Source organism: Hirundo rustica, chromosome 6 (assembly GCF_015227805.2).
Source record: "Hirundo rustica isolate bHirRus1 chromosome 6, bHirRus1.pri.v3, whole genome shotgun sequence".
Taxonomy (NCBI): Eukaryota; Metazoa; Chordata; class Aves; order Passeriformes; family Hirundinidae; genus Hirundo; species Hirundo rustica.
The window spans coordinates 1,222,199-1,239,948 of NC_053455.1; the positions used below are offsets into that span (position 1 = coordinate 1,222,199).

Genomic DNA, 17,750 nt, shown 5'->3' on the forward strand with positions numbered 1-17,750 from the left:
ATCCAAGGGTTAATAATGTCCTTTCCAGTGGAGCAAAACTGCCCCTTCCAAGGGTTAAAAATGCCCATTCCAAGAGTTAATAATGTTCCTTCCAAGGCACCAAAATTGTCCATTCCAAGGGTTAAAAATGTTCATTCCAAGGGTTAATCATGTCCTTTCCAAGGGATGAATGATGTCCTTTCCAGGGATTTATTTCCGAGGGTTAATGATGTCCCTTCCAAGGGTTAATAATGTCCCTTCAAGAAATTAATAATGTACCTTCCAAGGGTTAAAAAACGTCCCTTCAAGTAATTAATAATGTACCTTCCAAGGGTTAATAATGACCTTTCCAAAGGTTAATAATGTGCCATTCTGGGCACTAAAAATTGTCCATTCCAAGGGTTAAAAATGTCCCTTACAGGTATTTATAATGTCCCTATCCAAGGGATGAATGATGTCCCTTCCAAGGGTTAAAAATGTCCCTTCAAGTAATTAATGATGTCCATTCCAAGGGTTAAAAATGTCCATTCCAAGGGTTAATAATGTCCTTTCCAAGGGATGAATGATGTCCTTTCCAGGGATTTATTTCCGAGGGTTAATGATGTCCCTTCCAGGGGGTTAAAAACATCCCTTCCAAGGGTTAAAAATGTCCCTTCAAGTAATTAATAATGTCCCTTCAAGTAATTAATAATGTCCCTTCCAGGGGACCAAAATTGTCCCTTCCAAGGGTCAATGTCCCTTCCAGGAATTAACAATGTCCCTTCCAAAGGGTGAATAATGTCCTGAGCCGCCTTCTTCCTCCTCACAGAAAATGAGGGATGAGACAAATCCAAACCCCTTTTGTTGTTGTGGTGGTGGCAGTGGTTTTTGGTTTTGGGTTTTTTTGGGTTTTTTTTTTTGGTTTTTTTGTTTGTTTGTTTGTTCATTTGGGGTTTTGTTTGTTTGTTTGTTGGGTTGTGGGGGTTTTTTTCTCTCTCTCTTTTTTTTTTTTTTTTTTTTTTTTTTTTTTTTTTTGCTACAGTGGAGCAAATATTCCAAAACTGCTCCTAAACCGTCTTCCTTGCTAATGGGTGGTGACTGCAGGCACAGAGAGAGCCCAGCTGAGGCTTAAACAGCCTCCAAAGCCCTTCCTAATTGGAATTATGGGTCCCGCTGCTCACCCAGCAAGAGGCTTCTCCCCGCTGATCCCATTCCCTGCCGGCTCGGAACGCTCAGGAATACTGATAGGGAGCTAAAGCTGAGGGGGCTGACCCCTCGAGAGATGAGAAACTCTTTGATTTGGCTGAGAAATAAATCAAGAGCCGGCTTCAATTAAAGAGATTTATTTATCGGGACACCTGGTGGAGAGAGCAACCCTTTGGATTCAGTCCGGGGAACATCTGGGACAGCGCCGTGTGGGGAACATGGATCCCGGGGAGTTTGCTCAGTGTTGGGAACGATGAGGCTGCCTGAGAGGAGCTCGGGATGCAAATTTGGGAACAACAGCGCTGTGAGAACGACGGCAAAGCTCAGTGGGACGTGGGGCTGCCGGGGGGGAGGAAGCAGCTCCCAGCGGGATCTTCCACTCTGGATAATAAAATCTTCCAGAAAATACGGGGAAGTGGGAGGATTCTGGGATTTTTGCCTTTCTTCTCCACAGCGGGGTTGTGTCTGCGGGCTGGGGGTGGCTGCAGGACTCCAGGTGTCCAAAAGCTGCCAGGAACTGCCCGTGGGAGCAGCATTCCCTGCAAAAAGGGCTCTGGGTGCCCAAGGAGCTCGCGTTCCTGCAGGTGTTAGCATTGGGAGGGTTTGAGCGATGACGTGGCTGCGTCACGGAGCTCAAAAATCCCATTTGGAGCAAATCCAGAGGCAGCGGGAGGAGCAGAGGGATGGAGCAGCTCTGCTGGGAGGAAAGGCTGGGAGAGCTGGGAATGTTCATCTGGAGAGGAGAAGATCTGAGGTGACCTCAGTGTGGCCTGGAGGAGCTCCAGGAGAGCTGGAGAGGGATCTGGGACAAAGGATGGAGGGACAGGACACAGGGAATGGCTCCCACTGCCAGAGGGCAGGGATGGATGGGAGATTGGGAACTGGGAATTCCTGGCTGGGCTGGAATTCCCAGATTTGCTGTGGCTGCCCCTGGATCCCTGGCAGTGCCCAAGGCCAGGTTGGACATAGGGCTTGGAGCAGCCTGGGACAGTGGGAGTTGTCCCTGCCCATGGAACTTTAGGGATTTAAGGTCCTTCCAACCCAAACCATTCCATGATTCTGTTCTATTCCAGTCCATTCCATTTTTTTATACAATAAGACGTCTGCCTGTGGGATTCTCTACGAAATAATTTGGGAAAAGCAGCCGGACAGCACAGAGCGCCGTGGTTTGTGCTGTCCAGTGAGGCAAACTTGGGAACAAAAGTTTTTCTACAGCTGAGGGATTCCTTCTGTATCATGGGAAACACAGACAATCATTCCCACGCCTTTTCCAGGCCCCCCTGGACTTCCCAGATCCCTCTCAGTTCCTCTTCTGCAGCCCTGACTTTGTCCCTTCCCGTGCAAAATCTCTTTGGATCCTTCCCATGTCCCTTTCCCCGCTCTCCGTGCAGATGCCAAAGGCAGAAAATTCCTGGACCAGGACTCCTACCAGGATTCTGGAGCATGGGATGGCTTTGGAGCAGTGGTGCTGGAGTCATTAGGGTGCCTGATTAACGCCTCATTAGCAGTGTAATTAGCACCCTCAGCCAAACCCCAGCTCCTGATGGATGCTGGGAGCTGCTTCCAGGAGGTTGGTGGCAAAAAAAAAAAAAAAAAGAGAGAGAAAAAATGAGGATAAATCTCCAAGGGATTCTCTCCTTTCCGTGGCCACTGTTCCTCAATATCCCTTAATTCAGGTATTGAAGGATTGGAGCTTTTGGCATTTTCAGGGCATTCCATAGAATTCCAGACTGGCTTGGGTTCAAAGGGACCTTAAATCCCATCCCATCCCATCCCATCCCATCCCATCCCATCCCATCCCATCCCATCCCATCCCATCCCATCCCATCCCAATCCTATCCCACTATCCCAAGCCCGGTCCAACCTGGCCTTGGACACTTTAGAAAGATCCAGGGACAAATCCTGAACCATGAACTCCCTCTCCAAGCATTTTTCCTGGCTGGAATTTTGGTGACCACTAAAAATCCCCCCCACTCGGGAAATATTCCCTGCAAATTCACATTCCCTAGGGAGCAGGAAAAAAAATAAAAATCCCTTATACAGTCCCTCATTCCCAAAAAAAAAAACCCACTCCACCTTCAAATTGTTCTTGTGACACCAACTTCCCTTCAAGTCCCTTGGAAATGGGACACACATTCAAAGATTTATTAAAATGAAAGGCCTGAGATCCTGCAAAAATCGATTCCCAGGAGGTTGTGTAATCCTTGTTCCCTGAGGAATTAGGCTGGAAATGTCAAGGATTACTGAACACAGCAAAACTACAAATTTTTTTTGCTGCATCCCAAGAAATTGGGATTTAGATCCCTGCTCGAAATGTCATTTTACAGCTATTTTTTATTAATTTTCACCGCATAATTAAGCAAAGTGAGAGAGGCATTGTGTCCTGGTGGGATTAGAGGGAATAATGGGGATTAAGAAAGGCCTGGAGCCACTCCAGTAATACTTTAATCCTTGCAAATACACCCCTGGCCTCCTGGCAGTAAAAAAAAAAAAAAAAAAAAAAAAAAGGCAACGTGCCAAAAAACCTCCAACAGGAATAAAAAATATTCCCTAGGGAAATAAATCTGACAGCCCTGGCATTGGTACCTCCAGAGAGCAGGAATATTTTAACTCCACAAAAAATAACCCATGGATTAGGAGCAGGAATTGATTTATCCATGCGTTTTACAGGCCAGGCTCAATCCCAGCTCACTTTATCCCAAACTGGTCCTGTTTCCGCAGGTAAAGCTTCCAAAAATCTGTTAAAATCTATCCCAAAGACAGATTGGATAATTCTGGTTTGGCTCGGAATTTTTTTAGGGAGGCAAGGCCAAAATCAAACAGATGTTTGTGTGACCCCTCTTCCACAAATCTTTATGGAATTGGGTGGGATGGGGACAGAGAGGTTCAAGCCCTGGGGTACAAATCCAATTTAGCTGTTATAATTCCAAAGGGATGTTGGAAGAGGCTTGGAGCAACCTGGGATAGTGGAAAAGGTCCGTGTCCATGGGCAAGCTGAGCTTTGAGGTCTTTTCCATTCCAAACCCTCAGGGATCCCGTGATTCCAGCAGAAATACGGATAACACCGGCTGCGTTCATATCCATGGGATGTGCCCTGGGGTCTCTTCCAGGCCCAATGAGGAACCAAAACCCAATTTCCATGAGGGAAGGGGGAGCAGATCAATGGGATGAAGAAAGTTCTCCACCCCTGGGTATCCCAGGGATGGGATAATGGCCTGTGAGGTTGTGAGATCCAATGGGATCATGGGATATTTGAGGCTGAAAAACAGGAGATGGGGAAAGTTCCTCTTTTTTTGGGGTGTGAATTCCAGAGTGTTGCTGTTCGTCACCACCTGTGGAGAGCAAGACTCGTCTGGGAACTCTGAGTTTTCCCTCAGGAATCCGTTTGGATATGTGGTCACACTGACAGGTGCTTTCCTGCGTTTCCTTGTTTCCTGTTTTCCCTGCCCTTTTCTGCCACGGAAAAGGCCTCCGTGATTTTTCACAGGATGTCACCTGTCCTATCAGCAATATGATGGTGGAACTTTCCGTGGTGGAAAATCACGGAGGCCATTTCCATGATGGAAAAGGACAGGGAACACAGGAAAGAAGGAAACACGGGAAAACACCACAAGGAACAAAGTGTGTTTTCATTTCCACGGTCTCATTTCACCCAGGGGAAAGGTCCTGAAGGGTTCCAGTGGAGTTTGTCCCCACACAGACCAACAGGGACAGTGGCACCTGGCTGTGCCAGCGCTGGGGTGGCAGCAGGAATGGAATCCCCAGGTACGGGACCATGGAGGGGCTGGAGCGTGTCCAGGGAAAGGAACAGAGCTGGGAATGGGCTGGAGAATTCCTGAGGGAGCTGGGAAAGGGCTGGAGAATTCCTGAGGGAGCTGGGAAAGGGGCTGAGCCTGGAGAAAAGGAGGCTCAGGGGGAACCTTGTGGCTCTGCACAAGTCCCTGACAGGAGAGGGGATGATTCCCAGGGAACAGGGACAGGAGGAGAGGGAACGGCCTCAGGCTGGGCCAGGGGAGCTCAGGGTGGATATTATGGAAAATTTCTTCATGGAAAGGGTGGACAGGCAGTGGAACCCCAGGGCAGGGGTGGAGTCCCCATCCCTGAAGGGATTTAAAGCCGTTTGGATGCGGCACTTGGGGACATGGAGCAGGGGTGGCCTTGGCAGTGCTGGGGCATGGCTGGACTCCACGATCCTCGAGGGCTTTTCCAGCATAAACAATTCCATGATTCTAAGATTTAGTCCCAGTATAAGAGCTGGAGAAGACCAGGAATATCCAAGCCACGCCTGCAGCAGAGAATAAATGTCAATCCTAAAATTCCAAATGACGCCCTCCACCCTGGACCACATATCCAACAACCATGATAAATTTGGGATCAGGTGTGATCCAGGTTGGATCTGGGGGGGCTGTGAGAGCCCCGTGTGCACATCCCTCCATTCCCACATGGCACAGGAGGAGTTCTTGGGAACACACATCTTCATTTCTGGCCACTTCCCAGGGATTAAGTGGGAATTATGGAAAGTCAGAGAAAGGGATTTCAACCCTCAGCTGGAAAAGCTCTGCTGGGACCAGTCAAGGGAAGGACTGGCTCCAGTAGGGAAGAGGGTGTCCCAGCCTCTTCCTGCTCTAATTAAGACCTTTCCAAGCTTAACAGGAAGTGGAGGGGTAGGGAAACGCATTCCCACATTTTCACGCCTCCCAGGAAGGCAGGGAACACATGGAACAGGGAATATCCCCCATCAAACCCCAACCCTCCCCTTCATCCCGCTGGATCCGGGAGAAGAAAACACTGGGAAAAACAGGAAATACTGCTGGCAATGGAAAAGGTACCCCCAAAAAATCCGGAGCGGTTTCTTTTTTCTTTATAAAATGTACATAAAGAGCATGAAACCCTTGAGGTAAAAGTGAGAGCAGTTTGGAACTCGGCCAGACACAGGCCCAACAACGGCCCAAAATCAATCTACAGTGGGGGTGTAGGAAAGACAAGAGAGCAAGTCTGCGTTCTGTACAACCGCGGAGATCGTTAAAATGTCCTCGTTGTCCTATTTACATTAAATACATCCAGTCACGGGCATTTATAGGGTATTTACAGACACAAGTGCTGCGTTTGTCCCCTTTGCAAGCCGGAGCGCGCAGTGGATCTGAGCGTTCCTGAGAAGGTGCTGAGGCTCTCCGCTCTTACTCTCAAGAATTTGTGTTTCTTCAGCCTCTTTTGCGGTCGTGTCCATCCGGAAAATTCCACAGGCGTGGCTGCTGCCGTGGTCCTGTTTTCCCCTCCCATCTGAGGAAGGTGAAAGTCGCCTGCAAAAATCCTGGATCCCGAGGGATCGGCGGGAATATTTCTCCAGTTGCAGCCGTGACCTCGGCGGTGAGCAAAGCTCGAGGTTCACTCGTCCAAGCACCCAACATTCCGGTCTCTTTCGCAATGGGAAAAATAAAAAATCTTACGGAGGCTGGAAAAGGAAGGAATTTGGTTGTAAATCACCTGTCACAGGCCCGGGAAGGTGACATCCAACCTGAATGTGTCACACGGGGATCCAGGCAGGAGAGGCCACATCAGGATGCACAGACCCATCCATCCATCCATCCCATCCATCCAGACCCATCCAGAGGGAACACAAATGCTCCTATTTAGGTTTCAGTTTCTTATCAAGAACCTGAGATGGATTTTATCATTGTCAGGTGTTGCAGCAGCTGCCCAGGGCAGTGTGGAATTCCTGCTCCTGGAGGGATTCCACAGCCCTGTGGATGTGGCAGCTGGGGACAAGGATCCGTGGTGGCCTTGGCTGTGCGGAGGCATGGCTGGACTCAGTGTTCTTGGAGCTAATTCCCAACCTAAATGATTCCGTGATTATGGTGCTCCCAGCAGGAAATGACTGGTGGATCGTGGACATTTTAGGGAATTCGAGGAGGGGCGCTCAGGGAAGAGGGAATTTCTCCTCACACCTGCAGAGTCCATCGTGTTCTCTGGTGACTCCTCCAGAGCGTAAAACTCACTTGAGTTTTAATGTCACACAAAACATCCAAGGCCTTTGGATGAGCTTGGAGAAACGGAAATAACGGAAGGATCCCTGCCCATGGAAAGGGTGTGACCAGATGGGATTTAAGGTCCCTTCCAAACCAAACCATTCTGGGATATGTTGAATACAAGCTCCCCAATCTGACAGGTCCAAAGGAAAACTAAACAATATTTTAATAAGGAACAGCAGGATGCACAATCCACAATTCCCTGCCTTTGGGTTAATGATCGCTCCTATCTTTTATCACACAGAGCACAATTCCCTGCCTACACCAACATTCCCATGGGATCTGGGGGGGGGACATAGCCAGGGGTTTAGGGACAGGCGACAGAAAAACGCTGAACGCTGTAAATCCCACGAATGTGGGATCGCACGGGCCGCAGGTGCCTAAATTCCCTTGCACAAGGGATAATCCAGTGGTTTCGTTCCTTCCGTGCAGACTGGCACTGGAATTGTGGTGGGGCACATTAAAATGGGAAAGCATTCCTGCAGTGCTGCTTATTTTTCCATAAAAAAGTTTTAAAAATCATTTGAAACGGAAAAAATAACATTTTTAATAGCTTTTGATACTTTTATGGGAAAATCCAAGAATTATTTCAGATGGCTCCCAATCTCTTTATTAGCATGGAGAGGCAGGGACTGCTTGTAACTCCAAACTGGAGTGGTTTTTTAATGGAAATGCACCAAAAAAGCCATTTTCCTGATGTACCACACACTTCTTGGGGGGAAAGAGAGTTTCAATTACCCTTCAATATATGAAAAAAAACATTCCCAGCAGGTACACTCTCCCAAAATAAAACCAGGAGAGCCTCTTCCACTCAGCATGGAAAAAATATCGGATCCTTCTGCCTGAACTGCTCCCTACAAAAGGAATTCACTGCCCTGACTAGGCAGGAAAAGAGAAAATTAACAAGAAGCTGATGATTAACTTTATTGTAAAGTTTGGGGATCCCAATCTCTCCAAAACCGATTATTCCATCTCCACGGTGGATGCAGAGGGAATTCCAGTGCTGGATGTCAAGGAAAGCTCTGGGATCAGTGGAGGTTGGGACTTGCAGATATTTGGGGGCTGAAAGATGCAGCTCCATCACTTGTTGGGGGAACCAGCAGCTCCTGTCCCAAGTTAAAAGAAAATTTCACATTCCCAGGCATTTGTGGCCTTCAAATCCTGATCGTGCATTCATGATGTCATTGGAATGGGTTTACTCCCTTCTAATCCATGTTTTTATCCCTCCTTGTGTCCCATCCAGGATCCAGACAGGCTGGAAAAGAGATGGGTTGGTAGCACGGTGAGGTCCAAATGTTCCATGGTTTTATGTGGGAATCAGGTTTTCCGGAGAAGCTGTCCCTGGATCCCAGGCAGTGCCCAAGGCCAGGTTGGACACTGGGGCTTGGAGCAGCCTGGGACAATGGAAGGTGTCCCTGCCCATGGCAGAGGTGGAACTGGATGGGATTTAAGGTCCCTTTCACCCAAACCACTCCATAATTCTACGATTCCATGACTTTCCACTCCATGTGCTTTGTGAAAGAAAAAGGGAAGTTCTCCAGCGCCATCCTTATCCTCCCAGATCAGCCCGAGAATGAACTGAAAAAAAACCTGGAAAACTTATCCTGTGCCCCACCCTCCTCTGCTTTGGGAACACCCAGATAATTCCTGCAGCCCTCCTATCAAACCCAGCCACTTTTCCCAACATTCCAGGATTTCGGTTGCTGCACAACTCAGTATTTGATGTCCAGTTTAAAAATCCATCAGGGACATTTCAAGGCTGGATACCCCAGAACTGAATCAGAGGGGTTTCAAATTCCAGGGAACTGCCAGTTCCAACTGCCTTTGATCGCTGATCCAACATTTTCATACCCATTTTCAGTCCAAGGTGTAAAATAAAATAAAAACCAAGAGTAGGAAATTCATTTATCAATTTGTTCATCTTATTCATGGCCTGGAGTAAAATCCCATTTCCTTTTCAGTGCTTTATTTTGGGAATGTAGAAGAAGATAAAACTACTCCTACGGTCAACATTAGGAAGATAAATCCCGCTTTTCTTGGCACCTCCTGCATCCCAGAGTAAAATGGGAACAGGCATGGGAATACATTTCCTTTCCCACAAGAACCTGGGATTTTCAGGACACACGGATTATTCCGCCCTGAAAAAAAGACATCTGTGGTCTTTGCTAATCGAAATCCTTTATCAAGTGTTCCATGGGAGTGAGGGAAAGGAAGATCCAAATGTAAAGAGGAAACATGGATTTCAGCCCGCAGTTTTAGCTTGGGATCTAAACAGTGGAGCAGGGTCTCCTGTTCCTTATCACCCAACTCCTTTATCACAGGGCACTTCCCAAATCCTAACTTCCCACAGAGTTCCCATCATGCCACCATCACCAGCCCTGCAGCCAGAGCTCTGCCCTGTGCCTGGAAAATTCATCTCCAATGGGCATCTAAGGATCAGTTTGGATTTTCGAGGGAAATTCGAGGGAAAAGCAGGAAAGTGCTTTAAAGGCAATGGAATGCTTCCTGTTCTCCTTCAGCCTGGTCTGTGGGAGGTGTCCCTGCCTGTGGGATGGGAATGGGATGAGATTTATGGTCCCTTCCAACCAAAACCTCCTGAGATTCTGTGGAAATGACTGACAGACGGGCACTCTGGCTCCCAGCAGAGTTCCCAGCTCCCTTTCCGAACAGAATCCTGCCAAAATCACCCATGGAGAAGCCTCTTGGATCACCCCTCAGCTCCGTGGCTCTCAGGAGACATCCATGGGAATATGCAGGGCAAGGTTTGGATCCTGGGTTCTGAAACACACCAACCTCCACAGGAGAACCTGCCTCGGGGATCTCACCACACCTGACCTGCTCCTCCATCCATCCATCCATCCATCCATCCATCCATCCATCCATCCATCCATCCATCCATCCATCCTCCACAGGTAAAATCCAGAGCCTCCAATGAGAAATTTGTGTTGTGAGCCTCCAATTGGTGATTTGTGTTAAGGGTGTCAAACACCTCGGTTCATCTGGCCTCACGAGTTCCAGATCCCACAGGCCACCAGACTCAGAATTCCCACCATCTTCCAAACCCCACCGTCCATGCAGACTCAAGAGCTTCCGCTTTTTTCCAAATCCCCATGGTCTATCCAGACCTGGATTCCGAATTTCTTCCAAACCCTACGGTCCATTCAGACTCAGAGTTCCCACCACTTTGCAGACCCCACAGGTCATCAGACTCCGAGTTCCCATTTTCATCTAAACCCCACAGACTATCCAGACTTGGAGTTCCCACTTTCTTCCACACACCCAGTCCATCGGACTCAGAATTCCCACTGTTCTCCAAACCACAGAGTCCATCCAGATCTGGAGCTTCCACCATCTTCCATGACTTAGAGTTCCCACCATCTTCCAAACCTCGTGGTCCATCAGAGTCAGAGCCAGTTTTCCAAACCCCATAGTCCGTCCAGATTTGGAGCTTCCCACTTTCTTTCAAACCCCATGGTCCATCCATGCTCAGAACTCCCATTGTTTTCCAAATCCCACGGTCCGCTCAAACTTGGCGTTTCCACCATCTTCCAAACCCCAGTCCGTCCAGTTTTGGAGTTTCCACCATCTTCCAAACCCCACAGTCCATCCAGACTTGGAGTTCCCACTTCCAAACAGAGGGAGGTGCTTATAACCCCGTGGTTGTGGGTTCGATCCCTGTATGGACCATTCACTTCCGATTTGGACTCGATGATCCTTGCAGGTCCCTTCCAACCCAGAATATTCCATGATTCCAGAGATGCGCTTTAAGGTCCCTTCCGACCTAAACCGTCCTGGGATTCTCTGAAAATATCCTGACTCGGAGCTCCCACCGTTTTCCGAGTGCAAGAACTTAAAGACACCAAAACTTCCTAAAAACCAGGGAGCCAAGAGCATCCTGGGAATGCTCCAGCCCCCGAGCGCCACCAGTATGGACCAGTACAACTCCAGCCGACACCAGCTGACCGAGGAAAGCCCTGCCAGGGCCTCAACAAACACACGCACCACGGGGCTGCCTTACCTGGAAAGAGGCTTTATTGAACAGAGCTGGAAAATTATCTCTTCAGTGGAATTACTGAATTTGCACAAACATTTCTCTACAGAATTAAAAAAAAAAAAATAAAATAAAAGAAAAAAATCAAGCCTTGTCATCGTTTTACTGCATCTCGTTGTGCTTTTTATACTCGTGTTTGCAATTATTATACTCATCTTTTGTTTGTTTTCGCGTTTGTACTCCAATTATTTGCATATCAGGTTTTCGTTTTTTTAATCCTAGGGTGTTGAGAGAACACAGAATAATTATAATAATTATAATAATTATAATAATAATACTCTTCTTTAGACAAAAGTCCTTTTTTTTTTTTTTTTTTTTTTTTGAATGAAGTTAAAAGCTGAGATAATTTAAGGAAAAAGGTCTTCAAATTTCATAACCAACTGGAAGGGAACTTTACAATGCAGTGGAAAACCGGCACGTGTTCGGGTAGCTCAAACCCATTTTGTACATCTTTAATTTTTTTTTTTCCTTGTAAAAGTGGATTATTTTTAAATTTTTGTTTTTTTACTTTTTTGTTCGTTCATTTGTTTGTTTTTTTGAATTTCGCTACAGTAACAAAATAATCTTTCGCCCTCTGCGCCGAGTCTGGCTCCGGGGCAGAGGCAGAGCCCCCTCGGGGTGTCCGGAGCTCCGGATGTCGGGAGCCATCCCAACGGAGGGGGAGAGTAAGAAAATCATCCCGAGTTTCACCACCTCCTGCACCAAGAGTGCGTCTGAACCACCTTTGTTCCTCTGGTTGACCCACTGGAGAACCCGAAACGACGACGACGACGACAACACAGGAGTGCTGCTCCCATCGGCCGCACTGCCGGGAGCTGTTCCGAATGGATAAGAAGCTGAAAGGCCATGGCTGTCTGGAAGGTCACGCGACGCGGATCTTGTCCCAAAGGCTTTCCGCAGCAGCTTGGGTCCATCCGTCCTTCTCCAGAAGCGGCTCCGTCTCCTTGCCTGCACGCCCAGGCTCCAGAGTTAGTTTAGAAAAGAGTTTGCACAACCCACGTTTTCAGCGGTGCAAAGCTTCCGCGTCGAAATCATCGTTATTACATTTATTATAATTTTTTAAATTTTTTAATATATATTTATATATATATATAGAGTTCTCTTTTTTTTGTTTTTGTTTTTTGTGTTTGTGGTTTTTTTTTTTTTTTAAATCAGGCTTGTTTCATTGAAGGCACTTGGTTTCCATGGCAATTTATAAAAGACGGTGGTTTGGTTTCTTCACTTTCCGTAGAGCTGATGACTCCGGTGGGGAGGGGAGAGGGATCTTCCGGCGGCCGCGAGCAAACTCCCAGTGAAGCCTGTGACAAATGTGAGCCCGGGTGGCACATCCTGGATGGGGATGCATGCAAAAGGAGACAGCACACAGTCACCGAGCAGAGCCGTGAGGAGTGGAACGGGAACGTCTGCAAACAGCTCCGATTCCGGGTTGTCCTCCGAGGGAGGTGACAGCCGAAGTAGAAAGGGCCGACACTTGTTTAACTCTACGCTAAAAAACCTTCGGGAAGGGAAAATGAACGCCAGCTCTTCACGTACCCTGTTTACAGTGAGGTGTTTCTCTCTCTCTCTCTCTCTGTTTTTTTTTACTATCTATCTCTCTCTTTTTCTAATTCCTCTTTTTTTTTTTTTTTTTTTCGGGCAGGCCATTCGGTTTCCATGGTAACAAGCAAACGATTCATTTGAAACAAAACCAGCCATGACTTTGTGCTTTGACGAGGGTTTCTAGAGCTCTTTGCCGAGAGTCCAACCAGATGACGCTGAATTCATCAGTGACCACAAAAGCACCTGAAAGTCTCTTCCTTACTTAGGCCAGATCTCGGTCTCAAGCTTGGTTCTTAGTGAGTTCCACTCCCGTGATGCCTTTTCAAGCCCCCAGTGCTTTCTTAATCTGTTTATTTTATTTTATTTTATTTTATTTTTATTTTTTTAATTATTTATTTACGCGTTTATTTAACTTTCGAGTCAGTCAGTGGAGGAATCTTTGGTAGTTTGTTTGGAAATGTCCATTTTACAAAGACTCTTTCTTCATGCCAGCGCCTGGTGAACCTTTTGCAGCCTCTGCCGGGATGAGGTCACCTCTGATGACTCAAGACAGACATGAGGATGAGGAGTGGGAGAAGTCGTATATGTGCTAATGGCCCAACAGCACCTGATCGTAGATCTGCAGACGGGGGAGAGAAATAGAATTAAAGAGGCGCCCGCCCAGCTGTGCCTGATCGTAGATCTGCAGACGGGGGAGAGAAGTAGAATTAAAGAGGCGCCCGCTCCCCCTCAGCATTGCTACAGCCTTCCAAAGTCACCTCCCACCAGGAGGGGACAAGGACAACTCTCACTGATCGGACAGAGCGGGAACTGGGATGAAAATCTGCCTGGTTGTGTAGTTGTCACCCTGGTTTTTCTGAGTTTTTTAAAGCCTTTTGATTGTTCATAAAATGGAGTCAGACTTTTTAGCCACTGTACAATATTAGGAGCAGTTTCTACCTTTTCCCACACATGTAACATAAACAAATCCTTTGTTTTTCATTCTCTGTCCTTTGTTTGCATATTTCTAACCTGAAAAGAATTGTAACTGACAGCTGCTCTGGCCACTGAGGCTGAGGGGTGAAAACTCCAGAAGGCAATCCACAGCCAGACCCACAAAGGTATAAAAAGTAAGAAATAAACAGGCAGGGGGGCTCTCAGCCCTGGGCTCTCTCGGAGGAACATCTCTGCCCTGCAAAAATCTCTTGTCTCCGTGTGGTTGCTTTGCGTGTCCCGATCACATGTAGTTACCGCTGTTCTAACGCTCACACGCGGTAGAGGGATGAGGCAGAGCCCTCAGGGAATCCCCAGCAGTGATTTCCATGGATTTCACATTGTTTGGGCCCCCTGGACATTGTTTTGATGTTGTTTTATCTGCCTGAGCGTCTCAAATCCAAACCCACTGCTTTGACCTCTGCCTTAGACCCATCCGGCATCTTCCTATCTGAACAAAGCACTCCCAAGGACAACATTCCACTTTCGACCTTCCAGCTGAACCAAAGCAGGGATTGTTCTGCTGGAAAAGATCCGTTTGGGAAGCAGAAAGACAAGGACGCAATTTGTGGGGGAGAGGCACTTACTGTTGGCCGGTTGGTCTGATTTCATACACTCTCCTTCCACAATGGACACGTCGTCAATAGCAATGTCCCCTTCGATTCCAGGGCCACGGATCCCTTCAAAGATGAGCTGGAAAAAAGAAGATCAAGAGGGAGTGTCCTAGGGTGACATTATGATGTTTGTATCCCCAATCCTCTGTTCTCTTTGTGCTGTATATTGAGTCCTGTGCCTTTCAGACTGGTTCTAAGAGCAAGGAGAAGCGCGGAGTTGTTTTGGGAAAACTGCCCGACTCCTAAATATTCCTCTCTGGATGGGGTGTTGGGCGGAAGCTTGGAGAGACTGCAGGACAGAGATCGTTTTGCTTTTAGTTAGTTTCAGCTAGCTAGGGCAGAGAAGTTCCCTGGACTGTTTTTTTTCCTTTTTCTTGGGACTGTTTAAACCTGCTCTGGACTGAAAACCCAGGGGAGCACTGGGGGCTGCACCTGCGGCCCACCGGGGCCTGGACCTCGGCATTTTCCAGCAGCGCCGGAGGGACTGGGACTGAGGAGACGCTGAGAGAGACCCGAGCTCCACCCACGGCAAGGACTTTCTCAATTTGCCATCTCACTCCAGAACGAGAGGTTTTATTGTTCCATATTATTCATTCTTTATACTTGTATGCACTTTGTTTGGTAAGTAAAATAGTTTTTTCCACTTTTCTCCAAAGAAGTTTTTTACCGGAGCTGTTGAAGGGAGGGGCCACTTGAGTTTGCTTCCCAGAGGGATCCAATTCAGAGGTTTTCTCCCAAATTTTTCCCTAAACCAGGACAGGGAGATAAATAAAAAAAAAGTCATCCAGCAGAGCAGAGGGGGGATAAATAAAAAATATGAAGAAGATCGGAGGGGGATAAATAAAAAAGGTTCTGTTGTGTTTGGCTAGGCCACAAGGACAGGCTTGGAACGCTCTACAGACACTTTTGGGGTGGGAGAACCAATTAAATCAGTTTGGAATGTTCTACAGACAGTTCCCTGGGGTGGGAAAAGCAATTCAGTGGGATTGGAAGGTTATACGGGCGTTTTTAGGGTGGGAAAACCGATTCAGCCAAGTTCTCATCAACCTGAGGGTGGACAAGGAGGGGGTGTGAGCTCCGAGGGATTTTCCTCTTTGGAACGAGCTGGAAATCATCCTCAGCTGTCACCTGGTGTGTCCAGAGCAACTCCACCGCTGGGTGCTGTGGCTGTGCAAAGACAATATTCCTGGAGCGAGGAGCGGGAATCAATGGAATCAAAGCTTTAAGGAGATTGTTTTCCCGGAAATTCCTGCCACCTGAAGAGCACAACCTGAGGAAAGTGTTAAAGGACCGAGCGTCTACTTAAATTCAGACTCCATGAAAACACACAGGAGCCAGAGAAATTCCATGGAAAACAAAGCTTTCTGGCAGGATTAAATGGAATTAAAGATTTAAAACTGGAGGTGTTCTTCCCAGAAATTCCCGCTGCCTGAAGAGGCACCAACATGAGGAATATGTTGAAGGACTGAGCGTCCAGACTCCTTTCAGAGTCAGGAGACAGAGAAATTCTATGGAAAACTGAGATTTCCAGCAAAGAGCAGGATTCAACGGAATTAAAGTTTTAAGGAGATTTTTCCTGGAAATTCCTGCCACCTGAAGCGAATGGAAGATGCAGCTCCATCACTTTTGGGGGAACCAGCAGCTCCTGTCCCAAGTTAAAAGGAAATTTCACATTCCCAGGCATTTGTGGCCTTCAAATCCTGATTGTGCACCCATGATGTCATTGGAATGGGTTTACTCCCTTCTAATCCATGTTTTTTATCCCTCCTTGTGTCCCCTCCAGGATCCAGGCAGAGGCACAGCTTGAGGAATGTGTTGGAGGACTGAGCATCCACTCAAGTTCAGATTCCGTGGAAACACGCAGGAGCCAGGGAAACTCCATGGAATACTGAGATTTCTGGCTCTTGGAGGAGACCCAACCTGTCCCTCCCTTCCCACCGCCCACACTGGAATGGAAGGGATTAAAAATCAACTCATCCCACCCCTGCCATGGGCATGGATGGAAAGATCTGTCCCCTGCATCCTTCTCCGAGCCCAAAGCTTGGGAGAAACCTCCCAAGGATCCAGGTTGGTGTCTCTGCTTCCACAACACGAAGTTATCTTTATCTCAAGGGCTCGGGAAGGAAATTCCTTTCGTTTGGATCCCACAGGGATCTCCTGGGTGGGTTTTAACTTCCCACATATCCTGCTGGGGCAGGAATTGGTGACAGGGACAGCTCCACTTCTCTCCTGCCCTTTTTAAAACAGAAACAAGCACCAAAAAAAAAAAAAAAAAAAAAAGAAAAGAAAAAAAAGGACTTTTCTTCAAATTAAGATATGTAAGCATCTAATTTCAGATTGTGGAAGTAAATTCCACGCTAGGATCTGTTTTTCCCAACATGTGGGTTCTCATCAGGTTTAGGATGATTGATTCCATCTAGGGATGTTTTTTCAGAGGAATTGGGATGAGTTTTATCACAGCGAGGGACACAGTAGAGATTTTATTCCAATTTAAGAGGAACTTTGACCCCTGCTGAGTGGATGGCTGGGATTTCAAAGTCCTGTTGATGATTTTCTCTCCAGTATCATTTGTCTGAAACCAAACTGCTGGATGGGGAAATCGTGCCTGGATCTCGAGAGGAAAACCTCTCCTCCCCCGAAATCCAGCCCCTGCTCCTTGGCAGCAGGAACAACACCGACCAGCGGAGTTGAAAGTCCAATTTTTCCTGACAATGGAAAACAATTTCCAGCCTAAAGGGCTGTGTCCAAACACAACAGGCAGCGTTTAATTAAGAGCTGCATTTGGCAGTGTTTTCGGTGGCCCTCAGAGAGGGGTTGCTCCACGCTCAGAACAAATCACGGCACAGGAGCTGGCAGGGCACGGAGCAGATCCCAGCCTGCAGCTCCCAGGGATGGGCAGGAGGCGCCAATTGAGCAGAATTCCCTACCAGCATCCCAGAAAAAAAAAAAAAAAAATTTAAAAAATCCCTGTTATGCTCTTGGAAAGCTGTTGTTAAAAATGCTGCATCAAACTGGGGTACAGGAAAGGTCACTCTGCTCTTCATGGAATTATCCTAAAAAGCCAATCCTGAGTGCTTTGGGGGGATTCTGCCTCATCCCTGGAAGTGTCCACGGCCAGGTTGGACAGGGCTGGGAGCAGCCTGGGATTTGGCAGGTGTCCGTGCCCACGGCAGGGGTGGAATGAGTTGATCTTTAACCCCTCCCATCCCAAACCAGGCTGGGATTCTCTGATTTTTCCACAGGATTTGAGGCAGGTTTTATCCTCCCCTGGGTGCCCCCATCACCCTTCTCCCTTTCCCTGCCGGGTACTCGGGGTGTCCCAGGACAATCCCACCTGGAGCAGGGTGCAGGAGCGTTGGAGTCCAGGGAATTCCATTGGCTGCC

The 17,750-nt window shown here is 47.6% G+C and overlaps 1 protein-coding gene across 1 annotated transcript in view; it reads right to left on the reverse strand.

Moving 5' to 3' along the window:
- Window positions 1-11,766: 11,766 nt before the first annotated feature.
- MDGA2 (MAM domain containing glycosylphosphatidylinositol anchor 2) overlaps window positions 11,767-17,750 on the reverse strand; it is a 205,854-nt gene continuing 199,870 nt past the window's right edge. The window contains exons 15-16 of the mRNA XM_040066256.2: window positions 14,340-14,445; window positions 11,767-13,399 (exon numbers count right to left, since the gene is read on the reverse strand). Coding sequence (XP_039922190.1) covers window positions 13,311-13,399; window positions 14,340-14,445 — 195 coding nt within the window. The 3' untranslated portion in view covers window positions 11,767-13,310. The remainder of the gene's footprint in view (window positions 13,400-14,339; window positions 14,446-17,750) is intronic.